This window comes from Eutrema salsugineum, unplaced genomic scaffold (assembly GCF_000478725.1).
Source record: "Eutrema salsugineum unplaced genomic scaffold, Eutsalg1_0 scaffold_9, whole genome shotgun sequence".
Lineage (NCBI taxonomy): Eukaryota > Viridiplantae > Streptophyta > Magnoliopsida > Brassicales > Brassicaceae > Eutrema > Eutrema salsugineum.
The window spans coordinates 2,774,409-2,800,289 of NW_006256342.1; the positions used below are offsets into that span (position 1 = coordinate 2,774,409).

The following is a 25,881-nucleotide window of genomic DNA, read 5'->3' on the forward strand; positions in this document are numbered from 1 at the left end:
CACATGAACTTTAACATGAAAAAATCTCAAAATAGAAAGAGAATTTCCCATTAGTTCTCTTTATTTTTGGGGAATGATCTTAAATATATACTGTATACCGCTTCACAGTTTTCCACTGAGCATTTCAATTACCTCTTTGTCAAAAAAAGAATGTTAATGCTTATAAGCATGAGGTATTTGTGACATCATAGTGTACTTACAAAGTTACAATCCATTTAAAAAATGACTCTTCTAAACAATGGCGTTTCTTTAAACTCTGCTGCATTGTGCAATTAGAGAAACGAGAAAATCATAGAAGGAAATAAATATTGAAAAGAAGAAAATGACAGTTAGAGGAAACATCTTTCTTTTACAGAAAAAGAATATACTTTTATTTGTTCTTGTGCTTTATTTATTTTTTTCTACAAACGACTCTGAATAAGGAAGAGATGTTTACCTCCAAATTTCCTCTTGATTAGTGAGAGGAAAACATTTCGAAATAGTTTTTCTGAACTTTTTCATTTAATTCGTTTCGTCATGATTTAAAGCTTGGTCGAAGTAAGACTAAGAGAAGCTGACCAACACCGACGGCTAGCGTTTTAGTATTGGCAGAGTCAACACCGGCGTAACCAATCTAGTAGAGCCACATCAGAAATTCCTTGACCGTTGGGTCTATTCCTAAAGTGTAGTGGTTGTTATTCCACATCATAACTTTAATTCCTTGAATTATATTGTGCTATAATATAAGCTTGGAAAACAAACCTTCGATGACATTTCAACAACAAATCATTGAAATTTTCATCATATTTTCTAAGGTTAGAAATTGTTGGCGAAACCAGTCTTATATCATTAGGAGTCAAAGTAACCAATATGATCACATGACTTTAGAAGTGTTTTCTTTCATCGATCGAGACTTTAAATTAGTTAATATAACATATATTAATCGTTGAACTTGGTGTTTTCAACGAAAGTTTCGAAATCCTTATAAACGTGGAGGTATACTCCCATTCCCATATTGCGTTTGAGTCTCTTCTATATTATTTTATTTGCATTTGAGTCTCTTTCTTTCATATTATTTTTATCATATTCGCGATGGAAGGGAAGGTGTCATTGTGTCAAAAGCTGATATGTGTGATGCTAATAGTGGGGCAGCTACATGGATACTAAAGCTGTGTTGAGAATGAAAAGATGGCTTTGTTTGACCTAAAGAAATTCTTGATCTCAAGGAGTGATCAAGAATGGGAACACGACTCTGTTCTCCCTACTTGGACTAATGACACAAAGAGCGATTGCTGCCTGTGGAAAGGAGTCGAGTGCAATCATACAAGCGGACGGGTTATTGGGATTGCCTTTGGTGAAGTGTATCTCAAAGAGGATTCTCTTTTTGATCTTTCTTTGCTGCATCCCTTTGAAGAGCTTCGAATTTTGAATTTATCCGGGGAAGCATTAAACAAATTCAGTGGCTTGTTTGATAATTTGGAAGGTACATCAAGCTTATTCCTTCAGATAATATGGCTTTTCTCTGTTTATGCATTTGCTCTGATATTTGTGTGCCATATTGCATGTTGCAATCACATCAGATGTCACTTGCATTCCCTTTCACATTCAAAATAGTAAAAAGTTATTGGACTTGTTATCAATTTATGCTTACCAAGGTTCTCGTTTGCAGGTTATAAAAGCCTCAGAAGATTAAGAAACTTGGAGATTCTGGATCTCTCCTTAAACAACTTTAACAACAGCATCTTTCCATTTATTAATGCCGCTACATCACTTAGAACTCTGTTTCTTAGGTCCAACAACATGGATGGCTCTTTTCCTGTTAAAGGTATATTCTCCATTCTTAACTAAGTCAACATCTAACATGGCTTATATCCGATGATGTCTCTTTCTTTGACTCGATTCAATGTATACTTACTGTTAAAACTTTCTATATATGTCTTAATTTCAGCTTTGTAGTATTCTTATATTCGTTGGACTCCCTTCAGAACTTGGAGATTTGAAAAACTTGGAAGTGCTTGACCTGAGTAGAAACAGATTCAACGGCTCCATACCAGTACAAGGTAGTTGTCCATAAATGCTTGCTCTACCGTTGAAATTTAATCGATTTTTAACGTCCGCACCAACATTGGTTGATCACTGGCTTATATCATCCTTGAGATCATCATGTTCATTTATAAAGTTGTTTACCTCTCTGTGGCTTTGTCTTGTGGCAGAGTTATCTCACATGAGTAACCTGAAAGCTCTGGATCTAAGTGGCAATGAATTTTCTGGCTCAAAGGAATTGCAAGGAAAGTTTGCTTAAATGTTTATTTCTTTTGACTAAAACTTGTGTTCTGAATTCACGTTTCTATAAGTGACCGTAGTTTTCTACATTTGATTACCTTAGGTATTTGCAAATTGAAGAATATACAAGAGCTCGATCTCAGTCAAAACAATCTTGTAGGTCAGTTCCCCTTATGTTTAACTAGCTTGACTGGACTTCGAGTTCTTGATCTCTCATCTAACCAATTGACGGGGAAGCTACCATTTTCTCTCGGTAGCCTTAAATCCCTCGAGTATCTGTCGTTGTTTCATAACGACTTCCAAGGATTTTTCTCACTTGGTTCCCTAACCAATCTCTCAGAACTTAAGGTGTTGAAACTTGGCTCCAAATCCAACTCACTTCAACTAGTGTCGGATAGTTCTTGGAAGCCAAAATTTCAGTTGCATGTTATTGCACTACAATCTTGCAATTTGGAGAAGGTTCCTCAATTTCTCCTACACCAAAAGGAATTGCGTCATGTTGATCTCTCCCACAATAATATCTCTGGAGAGTTTCCTTCTTGGCTGTTGGCGAACAATAGGAAACTCAAAGTTTTGCTTCTACAGGAAAATTCCTTTACGAGCTTTCAGCTACCAAAATCTGCTGATCATAGTCTTCTTTTCATGGATGTTTCTGTTAATAAATTCAACCACCTGCTTCCTGAGAACATTGGGTGGATTCTTCCTCACTTACGGTATATGAATATCTCGAAGAACGATTTTCAAGGAAATCTGCCATCTTCTCTGGGTAACATGAAGAATATTGAGTATCTGGATCTCTCTCGCAACAGTTTCCACGGGAAGCTTCCAAGAAGTTTTGTGAAAGGTTGTAATGCCATGGCAATCTTGAAGCTGTCACATAACAAACTAAGTGGAGAGATTTTTCAAGAACCACCCAACTTTACTAATATAATGTTTATGGATAACAATCTTTTTACAGGAAAGATTGGACAAGGTTTGCAGAGCCTGAGAAACTTGTCACTGCTTGACATTTCAAACAACAATCTCACAGGTGTTATACCAAGCTGGATTGGCGAACTTCCATCCTTGACTGCACTACTGATTTCAAACAACTTGTTGGAAGGTGAAATACCTGCATCGCTGTTCAACAAATCCAGTCTTCAGCTACTTGACCTCTCTGCAAACAGTTTGTCTGGGCACATACATCCACACATCAGTTCTACAAGTGGGGTTGTGTTACTCCTTCAAGACAATCATCTATCAGGAGATATTCCAGACACATTGCTGGCAAATGTCAGCATACTTGATCTAAGAAACAACAGATTGTCTGGGAATATACCAGAGTTCATCAACACACAAAACATCAGTGTTCTTCTTCTCCGAGGGAATAATTTAACAGGCAGCATTCCCCACCAGTTGTGTGGCCTAAGAAACATCCAACTTCTGGATCTTGCCAACAACAGATTGAATGGATCCATACCTTCATGTCTCAGCAATACATCATTTGTTTTTGGGAAAGAATGTACATCATATGATTATGATTTCGGCATTTCTTTCCCTTCAGATGTCTTCAGCGGTTTTTATCTGCAACAAGACTTGTCTTCCACAAAAAACGTCAAATCTCTGCTCATGCTTGATCCGTTTAGTATGGACTACAAGGCAATCACACAGACGAAAATTTCTTTTGCAACAAAACACCGATACGATGCCTACATGGGTGGAAATCTCAAATTACTGTATGGATTGGATCTCTCAGAAAACGAGCTGAGCGGTGAGATTCCGGTTGAGTTTGGAGATCTTCTGGAACTAAGAGCTTTCAATCTTTCTCACAACAAGTTATCAGGAGTGATACCAGAAACCTTTTCAGGTATGAAGAATGTGGAAAGTCTTGATCTTTCTTTCAACAGATTACATGGCCGGATCCCAACACAACTAACAGAGCTGAGCAGCCTTTTGGTCTTCAAGGTCTCGTACAACAACTTATCAGGAGTCATTCCACAGGGAAAACAGTTTAACACCTTCGATACACAAAGCTTCGAAGGTAATCAACTTCTCTGTGGACAACCAACAAGCAGAAGCTGTAACATTGATAATACCTTTCAAGAACCAGACGATGAAGTGGAAGCTGATGAATCCGCAATCGACATGGAATCTTTCTACTGGAGTTTCGCTGCAGCGTATGTGACAATACTTGATGGAATATTCGCATTGCTCTCATTTGATTCTCTTTGGAGAAGATTGTGGTTCTACATCGTTGATGCTTTCATCTACAAGGTGAGGAATCAGTTGTGGTAAAATCAGCATCGTTGATGATTTCATCTACCATAGATGCAGTCTTTATGGTATCTTTCCCCAAGAGTTTTGCTATAGCTTATGTGACACCATAGTGCTGGGAATACTCAGCTTCACTCCCTTTTGATTCTCTTTGGAGCAGAGCTTGGTTTAGTGTTGTTAAGGCTTTTATCCATAAGATGAAAGCTTTCTTATCCTAAATTACAGTGGTTAAGAGTGTAAGCTGGTCTCTTGAAAGTATATAATCATTTGTTGTGACAATTCCGTTCTGATATACTTGTAATTTGTTCTTCAGCTCGACGATCAGTACTTCCTGATTCTTAATCGCTTTTTTTTTTTAACTCTGTTACAGAATATCCATTATTGGTCATTAACCAATAAATCCTATTTGGCTACCTACTTTTTTAACCCTTGAATTATTATTACGTGGTATATAAGCTTGAGGGAAAAAAATTGCTTTTAAACTTGGCTTTAAACAAGCTACCAATTTGTGAAAAAGGCACGTTTACTATGTAACAAAACCTTACCAACCGTGTCTCGTAGAACCCATGCAACTCCTCCCTACTTCTTTTGTTTGGAGAAGGAAAATCCGATGTTGCATTTTAACCAGTTCATTGGAGAAAATGTACTTTTTTCCTTGGCTTTGCTTCTCGTTTAATTTAGGCGTTTTGGGTTATTGTAAGATTCTATAACATTCGATAAAATCTAGATGACCAAAAAAAAAAAAGCTCGAGGGAAAAAATATATATTCCAATATTTTCCATATTATCATCCTTTAACTCTATTGCTAAGCAATTTCCTGTGACTTATGGTCGAAGTAAAAGATGCTGACCGCACAATTTCTACGGAGACCTTGACTTAAAAAATGATGCCAAACGAATCTAAGCTTATCATACGACTCAAAGTAAACGCCAGACCACAGTGGTCACTCATGCCCCGACGACTGGGACCTGAATTGACTTTGTAAGTGTGCAATTATTTCCTTGAATTTGGTGTATTCCTCTGGAAATTTAAAGAACCCTTGTAAATGTGGACAAGTCACTTTGGATTATCAATCATTTGCTTTTTTTTTTCCGGTTTATTTGCAATGGAAGGGAAGGTGTTCTTGGGAAAATACTTGATATGACTGATGTTACTGTTGGGGCAGCTACATGGATACCAAAGCTGTGTTGAGAAAGAAAGGAATGCTTTGCTGCAGCTCAAGAATTACTTTGTCTCAATTACTCGAGAAGTTTTCGTAGACGATGTTCTCCCTACTTGGACTAATGACACAAAGAGCAATTGCTGCGGCTGGGATGGCCTTAGGTGCAATCTTACAAGCGGACGGGTGACCGAGATTGCCCTTTCTGGCACCTATCCCTTTCTGACAATCTTAAAAGAGAATTCTCTCCTTAATCTTTCGTTGCTACATCCTTTTGAAGATGTTCGAAGTCTGAACTTCTCCGGGCACCTTCTCAGTGGCTTGTTTGATGACGTTGAAGGTATACCAGGCTTTCCCTAGTAGTTAGCTTTTAATATTCTGTTTTTCATTGGAACTTTCATGTTTTCTCTCCTTTAGGGATCTACTTCTCTGAAGAACCTATATGGACTAGATCTTTGTTCATTGTTTCTAGTTCTTGAAAGTTATTGTTTCTCGTTGCAGGTTGTAAAAGCTTGAGGAGATTAAGAAACCTGGAGATTCTGGATCTCTCTTATAATGAATTCAACAACAGTATCTTTCCCTTTCTTAACGCTGCTACATCACTCACAACTCTTTTTCTTAGGGGCAACAACATGGTTGACCCTTTTCCTGTTAAAGGTATGTTTTACCATTTGTATATATATAGCATGTCCTAATTCTTTTAGGGACGATGTATCATTCTTATATTTGTTGGACTCCATTTCAGAACTCAAAGATTTGACAAACTTGGAACTGCTGGACCTGAGTGAAAACAGATACAACGGCTCCATACTAGTACGAGGTAGTCCATAAATGCTTGCTTTCTTACAACATTTGTTGGATTGGTTTGCCTCGTCCTTGAGATGAACATATCCATATTTTGTTACCTTTGTCTGTGGCAGAGATAACTTCGCTCAGAAAGCTGAAAGCTCTGGATCTAAGTGGTAATGAATTTTCGGGTTCAATGGATTTGCAAGGCAAGTTTGCTAAAATATTATTTCGTTATGGAAGTCGTGTCTTTGTATTGATACATAGAGCTCTGTTATATATTCAGAGTGAGCTGTACAAGTAAGGTAATATAATATACAATAGTAATGAAGGCATAATCAGAGGGATTCTAACGTAAACACTAACGTATACTTTCTATGAATACTATATTTCCTATACACCCCTCAAGACGGACGTGGAGATGCAAGTCCGATCTTGACTGTAAGTAACTCAAACCGAGCTCTTGATAACGCTTTTGTGAGTGCATCAGCCAACTGATCCTGCAAAGAAACATGAGAGACCCGAAGCTGACCTGACTGAATATAGTTTCGAACGAAATGGTAATCCAAGGCCAAATGCTTCATACGTGAGTGAAAGACAGGATTTGCGGCTAAGTACGTCGCACCAATATTTTCACAATAAATCACCGGAGACGTATTGTTGTTAACCCCAAGCTCAGATAATAACGATTGGATCCAGATAACTTCCGCTGTGGTGGAAGCAAGTGATCGGTATTCCGCCTCTGTGGATGAACGAGCTACACCAGTTTGCTTCTTTGATGACCATGCGATGGGATGACGTCCGAGATAAACAATGTATGCACCAGTGGATGTGTAATCATCTTTGTTTCCAGTCCAGTCTGCGTCGGTGAAAGCATGTAGAGCTGTAGTGTTCTTGGCATGAAGGAAAATTCCCTTCGTCGTTGTGCCCGCAAGATAGCGAAGGATTCTTTTAACGGCGTTCCAGTGCTCTGTGGTTGGTTTATGCATGTATTGAGAGAGCTTGTTTACAGGAAACGAGATATCAGGGCGTGTAAGCGAGAGGTATTGTAAGCTCCCAACAACCATGCGATATTCTGTTGGATCCTCCAAAGGTGTACCCGAAGTCAGTGTGAGAGTCAAGTTCGGACACATTGGTGTTGTCACCGGTTTGCAGTTTTCCATCTTTGTCCGGTGTAACAAATCTGCAATAAAACGAGTTTGTGTCAGATGCATCCCGGTTTCATTGCGATGAACTTCAATACCAAGAAAGAAAGAGAGATCTTCAAGGTCCTTTAGTGAAAACCATTTTGACAATGATGCAATAAAACGATTTGTATATGAACTATTATTGCCTGTGATAACTAAATCATCAACATAAACAAGCATATAAATTAAAACTCCCTGTTTGTTGTAGATAAATAGTGATGCATCGGCCAAAGAATTTGAGAAGCCAGACTGTAAGAGAAAGCTACGCAGCTCATTGTACCAAGCTCGCGGGGCTTGTTTTAAACTATAAATAGCCTTTCGTAAGCGACAGACAGCGAGTGGATTATCTTTGTCGACAAAACCTGGAGGTTGCATCATGTAGACTTTATCAGAAAAAGTCCCTTGAAGGAATGCATTGTTAACATCAAGTTGACGAATAGGCCAATTTTGTGTGACAGCAACACTAAGAACGGTCCTTATTGTGGCTGGTTTAACAACAGGACTAAACGTGTCATGATAATCTATCCCTGGCCTTTGCGTGAATCCTCTTGCAACCAGACGAGCCTTATAACGAGCAATTGTTCCATCGGGATTTCGTTTAATGGTGAAGATCCACTTGCAACCTACAACATTAAAACGAGAGTCAGTAGATAAATTTTCAAGATCCCAAGTTCTATGGCCGATTTGAGCATTATACTCCTCACTCATGGCTTTTTGCCAATGAGGACTCTTAAGTGCTTGTGCCACCGAGGTTGGAGGTTTCTCCATTGTTTGTGTGACGGAAGTGTGAAGATTTAACTTCTGCACTGGTTTCCTTTGTCTCGTGCTTTGCCGCACAGGAGGTGGAAGAACAGGTGTAGGAGCTGTGACGGTGATGACAGGTGAAACGGCCTGAGATGAAAGTTGATAAGCCGTTGGCTGAGACTGGTCTGTTGAAGCTTCCGCGTTCTTCTCAGGTGAAGTCTGTAAAGACTCCTCTGTCGGAGCTGTTGTGTGAGCTGATGATGACGGAGTTTGCGCAATTGTTGGTGACGAGTTAACTGGTGTCGTTGTTGTTGTAACAGGGGATACATTTTCCTGAGTTGGTACCTGTACTGAAACGGAAGGAGAGAAAACTGGAACAACAGAAACAGACGGTTGGCTAACATCGTTAGATTCATTAGACTCTTGCAATTCTAAGTTGGATGAAAGTGCAAAAGGAAAAACCGATTCATGAAACACTACATGTCTAGATGTGTAAATCCTTGATGTAGTACGATCTAAACAAAAATATGCACTTTGCGTGTTGGAATACCCTATGAAAACACATGGAGTTGATCTTGCGTCTAATTTATTTGATGCATACGGCCTAAGCCACGGAAAACACAAGCATCCAAATATTTTTAATTTTGAAAGTTTGGACTATATCCATGAAGACGCTGAAAAGGATTTCCATAATTAAGAACTTGTGATGGCATTCTATTGATTAAATAAACTGCCGTTGCAAACGCATACGTCCAGAATGACCTAGGCATAGATGCATGAGAAAGCAGAGCAAGCCCTGTTTCTACAATATGTCGGTGACGACGTTCTGCAATGCCATTATGCTCAGGCGTATGCGGTGGACTTGTCATGTGAGAAATACCATTACGTGAAAGAAATTCTCGTAAACCAATGTATTCACCCCCATTATCCGTATATAAAGTTCTAAGCTTGCTTTGAAATCGATTTTAAACCAATACTTTGAACCGGGTAAATATCTCAAAGACCTGAGATTTTAATTTCAATGGATAAAACCAAGTGTATCTAATGTAATGATCTACAAATATCACATAATATTTGAAACCATCAACTGAATGTATTGGAGATGTCCAAACATCGAAAAACACTATATCAAGAGGCTGAATAGATTGTAAAGACGAATTTTGAAAAGGTAACTTATGCATTTTATTAATCGAACATGCATTGCAAGGCTGAGCCATTAAAGCATTGGAAACAATTGGTAATTGAAATTAAGAAACTACTTTTTGAAGAATTGGAAATGCAGGGTGTCCTAAACGAGAATGCCAAGCAGATAAACTAGTTTGAACTTTAGAAGCAAATGCTAATGAGGGTGGTTTTGCCGAATTTGTTTTCGGCCACTCATACGTCCCATCTTTAGGTTTCCCTTCTAGACGTAGAGCTCCCGTTTGCAAATCCCTCACCTGAAAATATGTTGGAGTAAACGTAACAGCTACGCCATTAGTAGAACATAATTGAAACACAGAAATCAAGTTCTTGTCAAGTGCAGGAACACATAAGACATTATTTAAAAAGAATGGACGGGTATAAGAGGGAAGAGATAAAGAACCAGAGTGTGAGATGTGCAAACCAGAACCATCACCAAGAACCCCATCACCTCCTTCATATAGATTATGCATGGAGAGATTGGCCAAGTCTGATGTCATGTGGTGAGAGGCTCCAGAATCCACCAGCCAAGTCGACGAATCTGAGAGCATAGCTGGATTAGCACTCGGCTGCCATGTCTGAAATTGAGTAGCCGCATTCCATGCATTGTTGTTTCGCTGTTGGTGTTGCCTCTGTGGTGTCTGTGATGGTCCTTTGACAATTCGAAAGTCAGGACAGTACTTCGCACTATGACCTTGTATCCCACATGCTTGACAACGTTCCAAATACGGTGTGGAGAAACGTTACTGGTTGTTGAATTGCTGTGGACGAGCTTGATTATGATTTTAATTGTTGGTGCTGTTGTTGTGCCATTGTTGACGGGGACGAGTATCAGTAGCATTAGCCACGATTGGAGTAACCGCCGTGGAGCTGTTGCACATAATCATTGCTTCACGATTAAGGAGACGTTCATACAGCTCAGCATAAGAGATGGTAGAGTCACGCCCATGAATAGCATCGATCTCTGGTTTGTAATCTTCACTAAGACCAGCCAAAATCTTCTCCGTAAAGTCATCAGCATCCATGGGTTTCCCAAGGAGAGCAAGATCATCAAATTTAGATTTCATGTGACGAAGATATTCACTAATCGTCTTTGTACCTTTAACGCCGGTGTCGATCTGGTGCTTCAGCTGACGAACATGGCCACGAGACCCAGATCCAAAGGTAGTAGCCAATATGGACCACGCCTCTTTGGTTGTATTGGCACTGGAGACCACTGACTGAACCGGCATGGAGATCGCACCAATGAGCGAGCTATAAAGCAAACGATCTTGACGTTTCCATGGAACATACGCAGGATTGGTTGACGAAACTCTATTCTGTGTCACCGTCGGTGTCGGAGCAGCTCCGGTGTCCTCAATGAAATGTTGTAACTCATGTCCTTCAAGTAAGGCACGTACTTGTTTACTCCACATAAGATAGTTGAGATTGGTGAGTTTTGTGATACCCGACATATTGATGGAAAGAAGCGTGCTTTGTGGATCTTGAGCATTAAAAACAGAGGTACGATCTGCTGTGGATTCAGAAGCCATGATGATAAGAAGAAGAAACACGAAATAGAGAAGAAAAGTTTGGACGAAGAAGAAAAGAGAACGAAGAAGAAGAAGACAAGAGAAGAGAAGATGCGGCGGTGAAAAAAAAATTGTAGGTTCAAAGACCTAAAAGTGCTCTGATCCATATTAGGTTATGGAAGTCGTGTCTTTGTATTGATACATAGAGCTCTGTTATATACCCAGAGTAAGCTGTACAACTAAGGTAATATAATATACAATAGTAATGAAGGCATAATCAGAGGGATTCTAACATAAACACTAACGTATACTTTCTATAAATACTATATTTCCTATAAATATTTCACTTTTTCACACTAAAACAGTAAAAAAAAACAAAAAACAAAGGTTGTGGTTGAATTCACCTTAATGTAAGTGACTAATTTTTTTTGCATCTGATTACCGTAGGGATATGCAAATTGAAGAATATGCAAGAGCTCGATCTCAGTCGCAACAAACTTGTAGGTCAGTTTCCCTTATGTTTAACTAGCTTGACTGGACTTCGAGTTCTTGATCTCTCATCAAACCAGTTGACTGGGGAGATCCCATCTGCTCTCGGTAACTTTGAATCCCTTGAGTATTTATCATTGTTAGATAACGACTTTGAAGGCTTCTTCTCATTTGGTTGGCTCGTCAAACTCTCAGAGCTTAAAGTGTTGAAACTTGGCTCAAAATCCAACTCGTTTCAAGTAGATTCTAAGAGTTCTTGGAAACCAAAATTTCGGTTGAATGCTATTGTACTACGATCTTGCAACTTGGAAATAGTTCCTCGTTTTCTCCTACAGCAGAAAGGTTTGCGTCTTGTTGATCTCTCACACAATAAAATTTCTGGAAACTTTCCTTGTTGGCTATTGGCGAACAATACAGAGCTCAGAGTTTTGCTTCTGCAGAATAATATTCTTACGAGCTTTCAGCTACCGGAATCTGCTCATGATCTACGTTCCCTTGACGTGTCAGTCAATGAATTCAATCATATGTTTCCTGAGAACATTGGGTTGATACTTCCACATTTACGGTATATGAATATATCGAAGAACGCCTTTCAAGGAAATCTGCCATCTTCTCTGGGTAACATGATTGGGATTGAAACTCTGGATGTATCTCACAACAGTTTCCAGGGAAAGCTACCAAGAAGCTTAGTAAAGGGTTGTTATAACTTGGCTTACTTGAAGTTGTCACATAACAAACTAAGTGGAGAGGTTTTTCCAGAATCAGCAGAGTTATATGATTTACGTTGGCTGTATATGGATAACAATCAGTTTACAGGAAATATTGGACAAGGTTTGCAGAACTTGACATTTTTGCATATCCTTGATATATCGAATAACAATCTCACGGGTGTTATTCCAAGCTGGGTTGGCGAACTTCCAAGGTTATATGCAATACTGCTTTCAAACAACTCGTTGGAAGGTGAAATACCTACGTCGTTGTTCAACAAAACTTTTCTTCTGCTATTGGACCTCTCTGCAAACAGTTTATCTGGGGGATTACCTCCACACGTCGATTCTACAAGGCCGGTAATATTGCTCCTGCAAGACAATCATCTATCAGGAGATATTCCAGACACATTTCTAGGACATGTCAGCATACTTGATCTGAGAAACAACAGATTGTCTGGGAATATACCGGAGTTCATCAACACCCAAAGCATCAGTGTTCTTCTTCTCCGAGGGAATAATTTAACAGGACGCATTCCTCGCCAGTTGTGTGGCCTAAGAAACATCCAACTTCTGGATCTTGCCAACAACAGATTGAATGGATCCATACCTTCATGTCTCAGCAATACATCATTTGCTTTGGGGAAAGAGGATGATGGATTCGATGGTTATGGTTTCATTTATGGTACAATTAGTGATTATTATGATGATGTCGATATATATTTCAAACCTCTTCTTGAGCTAGCTCCGCTTTCTTCGCAAATCGTGGTAGCCACCCAGACGAAAGTTGAATTTGCAACAAAACATCGATACGATGCCTACATGACGCGTGGAATTCTCAAATATCTGTTTGGGCTAGATCTCTCTGAAAATGAGCTAAGCGGTGAGATTCCAATAGAGCTTGGAGGTCTTCTGGAGATACAAGCTCTCAATCTTTCTCACAACAACTTATCAGGAGTGATACCAGAAAGCTTTTCAGGTCTGAACAATGTGGAAAGTCTTGATCTTTCCTTCAACAGATTACAAGGCCGGATCCCATCAAGACTAGCAGATCTGAGCAGCCTAGCTGTGTTCAATGTCTCTTACAACAACTTATCAGGAGCCATTCCACAGGGGAGACAGTTCAACACTTTTGATTCGCCAAGCTACTTAGGTAATCCTCTTCTCTGTGGGAAACCAACCAGCAGAAGCTGCGACGGTAACACCATTCAAGCACCAGATAATGTAGCGAGAGATGAAGAAAGCACAATCGACATGGTTTCTTTCTACTGGAGTTTTGCAGCAGCCTACGTTACAATACTTCTTGGAGTACTTGCATCTCTCTCTTTTGATTCTCCTTGGAGTAGGTTTTGGTTCTACAAGGTTGATGTTTTCATCCACAAGGCGAGGAATTTGTTGTGGTAAACCATTATTGGTGACAAATTCTTATATTGTCCCCATCTGTTTCTATTCTTCACAAGACCTCCTGCTTTGTGTAGCCAACCAGAACATTACTTGTGTTTGGTTCCTATGTACTGTCTTTGTCATTGTCTATGAATAAATGGATTGTCTCAAACATTTCTTTGTTCCTGAGTAGCTTAGTGGTTGGTTTACTAAAAAATCCCCAGAAATCAGGAACTTGCAGAGAACAATTTTAAGGTAGAAAAAGAGTGCAGACCCAAGAATGAAATAAATACAGAGAATTTTCCATTATACCGCTTTACTCATTTTATTTCAGGTAACCGTCTCAAGAATTTTCCATTATACCGCTTTACTAATTCATTATCCTGTTGTAGAATACAAATGAGTAAAATGAGCATATGAATCAGCAGAGAAATAGAAAGACCAGAGAGAAACATAGAACGTAGCTAAAGAATTAGAGAAAGAAAAGCAACCACTCGTATATAATTTAGTCACTGTTCAACAGACGTAGCTAGTTGTCAGCTAATAGAGTTCTTCGCCTTCCTGATTGCCAGCAGACGACCAGTTATTCACCGGCTCGTTGTAGAGAAGCTTCTGCATATCCAATACCAATCCTGAGATTTCTTCACTGAATCTAGGAGAAAACCTTATTGAACGGTTCAGATACTTTTCTCCCTCAAGGATCTCGAGAATGGACCTTTGTAATGATCAGAAAGCTTGCCTGATCTAAGATCAACATTAGAATTCTGCATCACACGCTCTCACTATCTACTGAAAGACTATGAACCTCTTTCCGCTTTTGCCTAGATTTCAGCGAGAAACAGAGTATCGAGGTGCATCTTTGGTTAGAACTCTAAAGGACTCATTAAAATCAACAGGAGCAGGTTGATACTAACCATAAGGCCTCAGAGATCCTCTCTTCTGCTGCGTCTAACTACTTTCTCTCTTGGCATAGGAGTCTTAATTGAAAGCCCTCTAGCTCATCATAGCATCGCTTGCAGCTGTAGGAGAATTTTTTTTAAAAATGCTATCAGTCATAGATGAGGTCAACGCCCATTCTCTTCGCTAATTGCAATTTCCATTAACTGCAACAAACACATACAAAGAACACCCAGTAACGAATCGAGAGAAACACTGAAGAAGAAACTGCAAGTAAAACTTAAATTAATCACATTTGGATGAAAATCCACGACACAGCTCAGACTAAGTAAGTAATGATAGCCATATCGAGAATATTTGGATTTGGGTCTTGAATCTGTTTTTTCCTTGTATCTTCTCCTCGTCGATGGGCTCTTGTCCCTTGCTAGTGGAATATCTACCCAACTTTTATTTCGAGTCAAGAAAATATTTATTTACCAAGCAACCCCTCAGCGAAAACTTGCAAATAAAACCTTTCTCAACACACTAACACATGAAAGAAAAGAAAAAAACAAAAACTCCAAAAAAAGGCGATATGAAACAGTAAAACCTGAGTAATCGATAGATCCGATCCAGAAGCTAACCTAGAGCTCGGGGAACAGTAAACCTAAGCCTAGAAGAAGACCACGGAGGAAGAAGGGTCTTCTCGGAGGTCAAAGATCAATGGTGGATTGAAGATTTAGATGATGACAGAGTTTAGAGGAAGAAGATGATTTTGATATTCTGATTGATTCTCATATTTGGCCAAAGAGCCTTACATATAGTGATTAAAGTTTTATGAACCGGAATTACAAACCGTAATTAATATAACTACTAAACCAAGATAAACCAGAGGATATGGAATAATCCTGTAACAATACTCCCTCGTCGACAACATCCTTGTCCTCAAGGATGACAAGTTGGAAGCTCCTTGATGATTTTGATGGAACGTCAATGCAACTTGGTCTGGAGGATGCACTTTCCAATGGACAAAGACCGTGATGAATGCTTTGTTGTGGTGGTTAACCTTCTTCTTGGCACTGTTTTCAACAAACGGGGATTGTAGCAGAAGTATAGCAGTAGTGGTGGAGGTCGGATAGAAGAAATAGCATTTCTCAGTTGTTACCTCTAGCTTCGGGACTAATCCACTAAGCCACTCAAAACCATGCTTGATCCTCATAATGTAAAGCATAGCAACACAGAGCATATAACTGAAAATGTGTGCATTATCCAACGTCATTTTACCAGAGATCAATAAGTCCTCAAAATTGTCGGCTTCTGTCTTGAAATGAAGGTATAATTGCAGAACCGTAACAGAGATTATAGAGGCAGGAAAGCCATCGATAGAATGAGCAATGTAGAGTGTTCCAGAATGTGTATGACCAGATTCACAATCACAATTTATGGCTCGGTTCCATATATCAATCAACCAAGTGAAGTAGTCCAGACCTGAAGAACTTGGGGGTTCAGTACTAAACTGCTTCAAATCGTTGTAGTGTGTCCAAAATTCAGGATGCAGCAGCTTGTGGTTCTTGAGGAATAAGAGCTTGGGGTCCTTCTCGAGCTTACCCAACCTCTGAAAGCTCTTCTTTATTGTCTTGAAATCTGGAGGTCGTGGCAGTGAACCATAGAGTAACTTAAGTGATGTGCTGTAGAAACCAACAGCTTTAAGCCTCATGAAATCGCCATCTCCATAGTCACTGACCAGATAAGAGAGCTGGTGTGTGTTTTCATCTAGACTCACGAACTCTTCTTCACCTCTACGGTCAACTTGATTAATCTCAAGTTCACAAATATATCCATCAGCTGTACCAACCTCACGTTCTTTTGTTACCAAAACTAATATGACCTTACCATCCTTTAAGAAATCGTTCTTTCTCTTCTTAGCATCAGCTTCAACGCTCTTCAAAACAGTGGCGTGTAAGCCATCAAATAGATGAAATGTAGGAATTAACCAGCAACATTCCAGCAACACCACCATTTTAAACTTAGATCTCCATTTGTGCTTCAAATGGAACTTCATACGAGCAAAAGTAAGCTGTCTCAAGCCTACAACTAGCAGTGTTCTGTTTCTTAGCAAATCAGGCACGTTAAAAACTTCATCATGACCAGCGTGACCCTTAGCTTCAGATATAAGCCCAACAAGTATTCTCAATACACCATTCCTTCTGCGAGACTGAAACTCGAACGGTTCCAGTAACACACGTTCTGATCCCTTTTTATTTCCGGCTTCAATGTTCATCAGCGCATGCTTTCCTTTATCATAAACCAACCGTGACTGCATCTTTTCACTTGCAACTAAAGGCTCCTCACCAGGTGTTTTTCCTCCAACGATATCAACATACATCGATTCCAGCGGTAAATAAGCTTTGTAGTACGAGTATATTGAGCCAAACTTCTCCAATAAGACTTTGTTATTCTCGCCTATTCCATCTAGAAGCAACTGGTTATCTTCGTCCAAAGGCAGAGATATGACCTTTGAGGAAGTTACAAGAATTACAACTCCATGTTTCAACAAAAGAGTGGTTCCATCTGTCGATTTATGTGCCTCTGAGTTGCCTTTGAACTTGTATTTCCAAGTCTTTGACCACTTCTGCTTCCTCTTTCTAGTTCTCAGCAAAACTTTAAGCATCTGATCTGCGCAATCCAACTTTGTAACAACAGAAAACTTCTGAGGCATCTCAACCTCTCTTGGAACATAACCAATTTGTTCCACCACAGCACTCACGTAATCGACAACCTCTTGGGTTTCTATGTCCATAATCGATGATTCTGGAGTTAACTCAGTCACTTTACCATAGCCCCACAATATACTAGACAGCCTGTGCATTAACCTCATCGATTTACCATCTTTGTAACATTTTTCTAACCCTTTCCACTTATCATGTTCAGTCGCTATTCCACCAGGTTCCCACATTCTATTATTCCAAGATGAAACGAGTTTCATCACCTTGTTTTGCTCATGTTCATCCTCTTTTTCGTCTTCTTCATAAAGAGGCTTGAGCTCCTCTAGATCCCAATTCACCACTTGCATCTGAGGATATAGAGACGTTTCAAACTGATGTGATTCTTGGTGTGACTTCGATTCTTTCTCTGGCCAGTCCCAAAAATCCAGAGTAGCCGGTAAACCACCTGGCTCCCATACATGACCAGTCTTATGTGAGAACAAGAGCTTATCATTTGATGAACTGATCAGCATTGTTGAATCCTCCTGATACTTCTCTGATAAGGAGAGATCAACGTGAGATCTAAATTTGGCAGAAATCGCTTGAGAGTGCTTGCCCTCCAAGTGTTCGGCGTTTTGCCCGAGAGGTGGATTCCTCTTTTCTTCAGCTACAGTTTTTGGATGATCGTCTTCCCGATTCAACTCAACAGAATCCTGCAAAACTGGGACAAACCCCAACGATTTCATAGATGAATCTGTCTCAACATGTGGTTCGACGAACTCATTATCAGCAGAAAGTTGATCATCTTCACAGTCTACCATGAAAATCTTTGATTTTCTGTGCTTTGACTGAAAGTGACCACGGGTATCAAGCTCATCACAAAACAAACACAACCCATTTTCCATTCTCGCATACACCTGCTCACATGAATACGTCCGATGAGTCTTGTTCGTGGTGATCGTGCCCGCCATTGTTTGTTTTTTTTTTTTTTTTTTTTATTAGTTGCGTCCGAAGCTCGTTGGCTCTGATACCAATGAAACAGTAAAACCTGAGTAACCGATAGATCCGATCCAGAAGCTCACCTAGAGCTCGGGGAACGGTAAACCTAAGCCTAGAAGAAGACCACGGAGGAAGAAGGGTCTTCTCGGAGGTCAAAGATCAATGGTGGATTGAAGATTTAGATGATGACAGAGTTTAGAGGAAGAAGATGATTTTGATATTCTGATTGATTCTCATATTTGGCCAAAGAGCCTTACATATAGTGATTAAAGTTTTATGAACCGGAATTACAAACTGTAATTAATATAACTACTAAACCAAGATAAACCAGAGGATATGGAATAATCCTGTAACACGATACGAATTAATATCTGTTCCACAAGGCATATTCTCTTACAGTAAAAGTCGAGACGGCTCTTACTCTTGGCTATCCACCGCCGTATATCGGGCGGCGACGATGGCAGCGTCTGCATTGGTATAGCGTTTGGCGTCTGGCGATTGGCGATTGGCGATTGGCGATTGGCGTATGGCGATAGGCGAAGGAAAATTAAGGGGTTTTCGCTGACTCGCTAAATGATGTGAAACGACGGCGTTTCTATTTTGGGGGTAACGGCCCCCTTCTTTCTGACGTGGCCGGCTTAGAGAGGCACATCAGCAACTCAGTTACCGTTGGAGTGTTTTAGGTCCTTTCTTTGGCAGAGTTTAAAGGTTAGGCCTTTTTATTTTAATATTAAAATCGCATCATTCTTTTACGGAAGATCAATTATTTAGCTGAATAATTCAACGGACTTACATTGCTAAACAGATCAACATGTACAAGGAATATATATATAACTAGGACTAAGTAAAAGATTTGCGACCAAAGTGGAAATTGTCTTTACTACTGATACAAGAATTAGTATTTTTTACTCTTTTTTATTCTTTAGTTTATTTCTTGTAATATATAGTTTTACGTGTGAGGACTGAGACCCTGTATAGTATTTATCTATCTATTAAAACGGTTGAAATATATCATGTCATCTTTTGTTTTTTTACTCATGTTCCCCTTCACATTGCACTTAAATAATAGAAACCAGCTATCGCAGACTCTAAATTACATTCTTGAGTATTAGGCACTTTGTCGTGGCTAAGGCATACAATATTTCTTCGTTAGTTGTGCGTAAAGCTTCGTTGAAGTTGATAATGCTCAGCACGCCACAAGTATGTCATGTGATATGAGTATTTTTCCACAGATTGACTTTGTAAATATATTTTCTTATTCAACTTAGTTTTTCAATTCCTTTTTGTCAAACAGCATTTTTAGTGCTTCTAAACATGGATATATTTGGGTAACAATCTAATTTTTAAGTTTCTAGTTGTTTTATTTTTGGCTCAAACCAATGGAAGAGAAGGTGTTCTTGGGTAAAAACCTGATTTGGGTGATATTATTGTTGGGACAGCTACATGGATGTAAAAGCTGTATTCAGATAGAAAGGAAAGCTTTGTTCGAGCTCAAGAAATACATAATTTCTTGGAGTATAGAAGAGGAATCCAACTCTGTTCTTCCTACTTGGACTAACGACACAAAGAGTCATTGCTACCGTTGGAAGGGTGTTGAGTGCAAACGTACAAGCGGACGGGTTATCGGGATTTCCATTGGTGAGATGATCTTTGAAGAGAGTTGTCTCCTAAATCTTTCTTTGCTGCATCCCTTTGAAGAGATTCGAAGTTTGAACTTATCCGGGGAAACGTTCAACTCTTTCAATGGCTTCTTTGATGATGTTGAAGGTATACCAGGCTCTTTCACAGTGCTCAGTTTACCCTTTTTGGTCTCTATTTGAAAGCATATATATCTTATTTCTTTGTTCTAGTTCTTGAAAGTTAGTACTGTTTAAAACTATGGTACTTATATTTTCGGCTGCATCAAAAGGCTACCTTGCATTTAGAGTAGACGAAAAAATACTATTGAAGTGATTAGAATCAGCAATCTTTTTTTTGTACACTTTGTTAACAAGATTCTCGTTTGTAGGCTATAAAAGCTTTAGGAAATTAGGAAACCTGGAGATTCTGGATCTCTCTCAAAATGCATTCAACATCAGCATATTTTCTTTCCTTAATGCTGCTACATCACTTACAACTCTTTTTCTTCGGCAAAACCATTTGGATGGCCCTTTCCCTGCTAAAGGTCTGTTTTCCACTTTGTAACAAGGTGTTTGCCTAGCAAACCCTAATTATTGATGATGTATCTTTGGTTAGGACGTTTGATTTTTGTATTGCAGTCTGTATAATTTTATATGTCCTAGCAATTCTTATCATTCTCATGTATTCTCATGGACTCCCTTTCAGAACTAAAAAACTTGACAAACTTGGAACTGCTGGATCTGAGTGGAAACCGGTATAACGGCTCCATGCCAGGTAGCATCTATGTCAATTGTCACTGTTTTTTTCTTCAGAGTAGAACTTTAACAAATTTAACTAGAAACTTCATTGACTCTTTACCTCTTGAGTATTGCCTATCCAGCACAACCTACTTCTTGATGATGTATATATTGTTTGACTTTTGTATTGCAGTCTCTGTGATTTTCCATGTATTAATTGCAGTTCTTATGCAGAAAATTAATTATCATCATTTCCATATATATATTGTTTGACTTTTGTATTGCAGTCTCTGTGATTTTTTTTTTCCCCAGAATTTCATTCATTCTTATGCAGAAAATTAATTATCAACTGAATTACTCAACGAGCTTTACGTTGCTAAAAAGATTAACATACAAGGAATATTTACGTAACTAAGGCTAAGTAATAGTTTAATCCGTCTTCTTATCTTTAGTTTAATTCTATTCTCCTAAATATAGTTTTGTTTGTCAAGAATCCCAAAGGTTGGAGGATTGACCCTGCCTAACATTCATCTCTCTCGCTTGAGCTTAAAAACTTGACAAGCTTGGAACTGTTGGACCTGATTAAAAACGAATTTAATGGCTCCATACCAGTACAGAGTAGTGTCAACGTTATTGTGACTGTCTATAGATTCTTACTATAGATGCAGTCTTTATGGTATCTTTCCCCAAGAGTTTTGCTATAGCTTATGTGACACCATAGTGCTGAGAATACTCATTCTCCTTGGAGCAGAGCTTTTATCCAGAAGACGAAAACTTTCTTATCCCAAATTACAGTGGTGAAGAGTGTAAACTGGTCTCTTGAGAGTATATAATCATTTGTTGTAACAATTCCGTTCTGATATACTTGTAATTTGTTCTTCAGCTTGGCGATCTATGTGGCTAAATATGAAACCCAGAAGATACGCTAGCTTGTCCTCTGTTAGAAGCTTATAAGCTTGCAAAATGATTTATAAATTATATACAGTATATAGTTTGGCTACCTACTTTATAAACCCTTGAATTATTACGTGGTATATAAGCTTGAGGGAAAAAAATTGCTTTTAAACTTGGCTTTAAACAAGCTACCAATTTGTGAAAAAAACACGTTTACTATGTAACAAAACCTTACCAACCGTATCTCGTAGAACCCATGCAACTCCTCCCTACTTCTTCTGTTTGGAGAAGGAGAATCCGATGTTGCATTTTAACCAGTTCATTGGAGAAAATGTACCTTTTTCTTATGGCTTTGCTTCTCGTTTAATTTAGGCGTTTTGGGTTATTGTAAGATTCTATAACATTCGATAAAAATCTAGATGACCAAAAAAAAAAAAAAAACTTGAGGGAAAAAATATATATTCCAATATTTCCATATTATCATCCTTTCACTCTATTGCTAAGCAATTTCCTGTGACTTAAAAGCATTTTGGTCGAAGTAAAAGATGCTGACCGCACAATTTCTACGGAGACCTTGACTTAAAAATGCCACACGAATCTCTAAGCTTATCATACGATTCAAAGTAAACGATAGACGACAGTGATCACTCATGCTCCGACTGGGACCTGAATTGACTTTGTAAGTGTGCAATTATTTCCTTGAATTTGGTGTATTCCTCTGGAAATTTAAAGAATCCTTGTAAATTTGGACAAGTCATTTTGGATTATCTTTCATTTGCTTTTATTTTTCGTTTTATTTGCAATGGAAGGGAAGGTGTTCTGGGGAAAATACTTGATATGTGTGATGTTACTGTTGGGGCAGCTACATGGATACCAAAGCTGTGTTGAGAAAGAAAGGAATGCTTTGCTGCAGCTCAAGAAATACTTAGTCTCAATTACTCGAGAAGTTTTTGTAGACGATGTTCTCCCTACTTGGACTAATGACACAAAGAGCAATTGCTGCGGGTGGGATGGCCTTAGGTGCAATCTTACAAGCGGACGGGTGACCGAGATTGCCTTTGACTTGAACTCCAAAGACAATTCTCTCTTTAATCTTTCGTTGCTACATCCTTTTGAAGATGTTCGAAGTCTGAACTTCTCCGGGTCCTTTCTCAGGGGCTTGTTTGATGACGTTGAAGGTATACCAGGCTTTCCCTAGTAGTTAGCTTTTAATATTCTGTTTTTCATTGGAACTTTCATGTTTTCTCTCCTTTAGGGATCTACTTCTCTGAAGAACCTATATGGACTAGATCTTTGCTCATTGTTTCTAATTCTTGAAAGTTAATTATATATTGTTTCTCGTTGCAGGTTATAAAAGCTTGAGGAGATTAAGAAACCTGGAGATTCTGGATCTCTCCTGGAATAATTTCAACAACAGCATCTTTCCCTTACTTAACGCTGCTACATCACTCACAACTCTGTTTCTTAGGGGCAACAACATGGTTGACCCTTTTCCTGTTAAAGGTATGTTTTACCATTTGTATATATATAGCATGTCCTAATTCTTTTAGGGACGATGTATCATTCTTATATTTGTTGGACTCCATTTCAGAACTCAAAGATTTGACAAACTTGGAACTGCTGGACCTGAGTGAAAACAGTTATAACGGCTCCATACCAGTACGAGGTAGTTCATAAATGCTTGCCTTTCTTTTCAAGGGCTATGCTTTCTTACAACATTTGTTGGATTGGTTTGCCTCGTCCTTGAGATGAACATATCCATAATTTGTTATCTTTGTCTGTGGCAGAGATAACTTCGCTCAGGAAGCTGAAAGCTCTGGATCTAAGTGATAATGAATTTTCGGGTTCAATGGATTTGCAAGGCAAGTTTGCTCATATACAATTTCACTTTTTCATATTAAAACAAGAAACAAAAACAAAAAACAAAGGTGAATTCACGATAATCAAAGTGACTAAACTTTTTGCATCTGATTACCGTAGGGATATGCAAATTGAAGAATATGCAAGAGCTCGATCTCAGTCACAACAAACTTGTAGGTCAGTTTCCCTTATGTTTAACTAGCTTGACTGGACTTCGAGTTCTTGATCTCTCATCAAACCAGTTGACTGGGGAGATCCCATCTGCTCTCGGTAACCTTGAATCCCTTGAGTACTTGTCGTTGTTAGATAACGACTTCGATGGCTTCTTCTTACTTGATTGGCTCGCCAAACTCTCAGAGCTTAAAGTGTTGAAACTTGGCTCAAAATCCAACTCTTTTCAAGTAGATTCTAAGAGTTCTTGGAAACCAAAATTTCGGTTGAATGCTATTGTCCTACGATCTTGCAACTTGGAAATAGTTCCTCGTTTTCTCCTACAGCAGAAAGGTTTGAATTATGTTGATCTCTCCGACAATAAAATTTCTGAAAACTTTCCTTTTTGGCTATTGGCGAACAATACAGAGCTCGAAGTTTTGCTTCTGAAGAATAATATTCTTACGAGCTTTCAGCTACCGGAATCTGCTCATGATCTACGTTCCCTTGACGTGTCAGTCAATGAATTCAATCATATGTTTCCTGAGAACATTGGGTTGATACTTCCACATTTACGGTATATGAATATATCGAAGAACGGCTTTCAAGGAAATCTGCCATCTTCTCTGGGTAACATGAGTAGGATTGACACTCTGGATGTATCTCACAACAGTTTCCAGGGAAAGCTACCAAGAAGCTTAGTAAAGGGTTGTTATAACTTGGCTTACTTGAAGTTGTCACATAACAAACTAAGTGGAGAGGTTTTTCCAGAATCAGCAGAGTTATATGATTTACGTTGGCTGTATATGGATAACAATCAGTTTACAGGAAATATTGGACAAGGTTTGCAGAACTTGACATTTTTGCATATCCTTGATATATCGAATAACAATCTCACGGGTGTTATTCCAAGCTGGGTTGGCGAACTTCCAAGGTTATATGCAATACTGCTTTCAAACAACTCGTTGGAAGGTGAAATACCTACGTCGTTGTTCAACAAAACTTTTCTTCTGCTATTGGACCTCTCTGCAAACAGTTTATCTGGGGGATTACCTCCACACGTCGATTCTACATTGCCGGTAATATTGCTCCTGCAAGACAATCATCTATCAGGAGATATTCCAGACACATTGCTGGCAAATGTCAGCATACTTGATCTGAGAAACAACAGATTGTCTGGGAATATACCGGAGTTCATCAACACCCAAAGCATCAGTGTTCTTCTTCTCCGAGGGAATAATTTAACAGGTCATGTTCCTCGTCAGTTGTGTGGCCTAAGAAACATCCAACTTCTGGATCTTGCCAACAACAGATTGAATGGATCCATACCTTCATGTCTCAGCAATACATCATTTGGTTTGGGGAAAGAGGATAATGCATTTCACGTTTCTAATCTCGATCTAGGTATAGAGCGTGTTTATGATGATCCCGATAGATATTTCAAACCTCTTCTTATTGAGCTAGATCCGCTTTATTGGCAAATCGCGGTAGCCACCCAGACGAAAGTTGAATTTGCAACAAAACACCGATATGATGCCTACATGGTGGGTGGAATTCTCAAATATCTGTTTGGGCTAGATCTCTCTGAAAATGAGCTAAGCGGTGAGATTCCAATAGAGCTTGGAGGTCTTCTGGAGATACAAGCTTTCAATCTTTCTCACAACAACTTATCAGGCGTGATACCAGATAGCTTTTCAGGTCTGAAGAATGTGGAAAGCCTTGATCTTTCCTTCAACAGATTACAAGGCCGGATCCCATCAAGACTAGCAGATCTGAGCAGCCTAGCTGTGTTCAATGTCTCATACAACAACTTATCAGGAGTCACTCCCCAGGGAAGACAGTTTAACACCTTCGATATGCAAAGCTACTTAGGTAACCCTCTTCTCTGTGGAAAATCAACCAACACAACCTGCGACAGTAATATCATTCACGCACCAGATAATGTAGTGAAGGACGAAGAAAGCACAATCGACATGGTTTCTTTCTACTGGAGTTTTGCAGCAGCCTACGTTACAATACTTCTTGGAATATTTGCATCTCTCTCTTTTGATTCTCCTTGGAGTAGGTTTTGGTTCTACAAGGTTGATGTTTTCATCCACAAGGCGAGGAATTTGTTGTGGTAAACTACTACTGTTAGTGTGAATTTCATTAATGTGCCCCATCTGTTGCTATTCTTCTCAAAACCTCTTGCTTTGTTTTACAAAACCAGAACATAACATGTTTGGTTCCTCTGTACTGTCTTTGAATAAATGTAATGCCTCAAACATTCCTAGAGCTTGTTTTGAGGTTGATTCAATAAATAATATATTATAATTATGAAGAACAAGAACTTCCATGAAAAAAAAAAAAAAAAACTCATAAGTAGGAAAAAAAATAC

General features: G+C 38.9%; 1 protein-coding gene and 1 pseudogene across 3 annotated transcripts; both read left to right on the forward strand.

Moving 5' to 3' along the window:
- Positions 1-1,071: 1,071 nt before the first annotated feature.
- On the forward strand, positions 1,072-4,828 carry LOC18008681 (annotated as a pseudogene).
- Positions 4,829-5,576: 748 nt separating this feature from the next.
- Positions 5,577-25,820, forward strand: LOC18007966 (probable LRR receptor-like serine/threonine-protein kinase At4g36180). 3 transcript variants are annotated; one of them, XM_024157768.1, is made up of 6 exons: positions 5,577-6,014; positions 6,176-6,331; positions 22,842-22,997; positions 23,086-23,160; positions 23,282-23,356; positions 23,475-25,820. In XM_024157768.1, the coding sequence occupies exons 1-6, from the start codon at positions 5,663-5,665 to the stop codon at positions 25,625-25,627; spliced, it is 2,967 nt and encodes a 988-aa protein (XP_024013536.1). In that variant the 5' UTR covers positions 5,577-5,662; the 3' UTR covers positions 25,628-25,820. The 3 variants fall into 3 exon arrangements, with proteins under 3 accessions (XP_024013536.1, XP_024013564.1, XP_024013592.1); XM_024157796.1 differs by lacking the exons at positions 5,577-6,014; positions 6,176-6,331; positions 22,842-22,997; positions 23,282-23,356 and adding exons at positions 19,623-20,010; positions 20,252-20,407; positions 20,569-20,648; positions 21,146-21,218; XM_024157824.1 differs by lacking the exons at positions 5,577-6,014; positions 6,176-6,331 and adding an exon at positions 22,251-22,672.
- Positions 25,821-25,881: the final 61 nt, after the last annotated feature.

Excerpts from the sequence above, each read along its gene's own strand:
- LOC18007966 (XM_024157768.1), top strand. The coding sequence starts at position 5,663 with ATGTTACTGTTGGGGCAGCTACATGGATACCAAAGCTGTGTTGAGAAA. Across the intron at positions 22,998-23,085 it reads TGACCCTTTTCCTGTTAAAG|AACTCAAAGATTTGACAAAC; the intron begins GTATGTTTTACC and ends ACTCCATTTCAG. Across the intron at positions 23,161-23,281 it reads CGGCTCCATACCAGTACGAG|AGATAACTTCGCTCAGGAAG; the intron begins GTAGTTCATAAA and ends TGTCTGTGGCAG.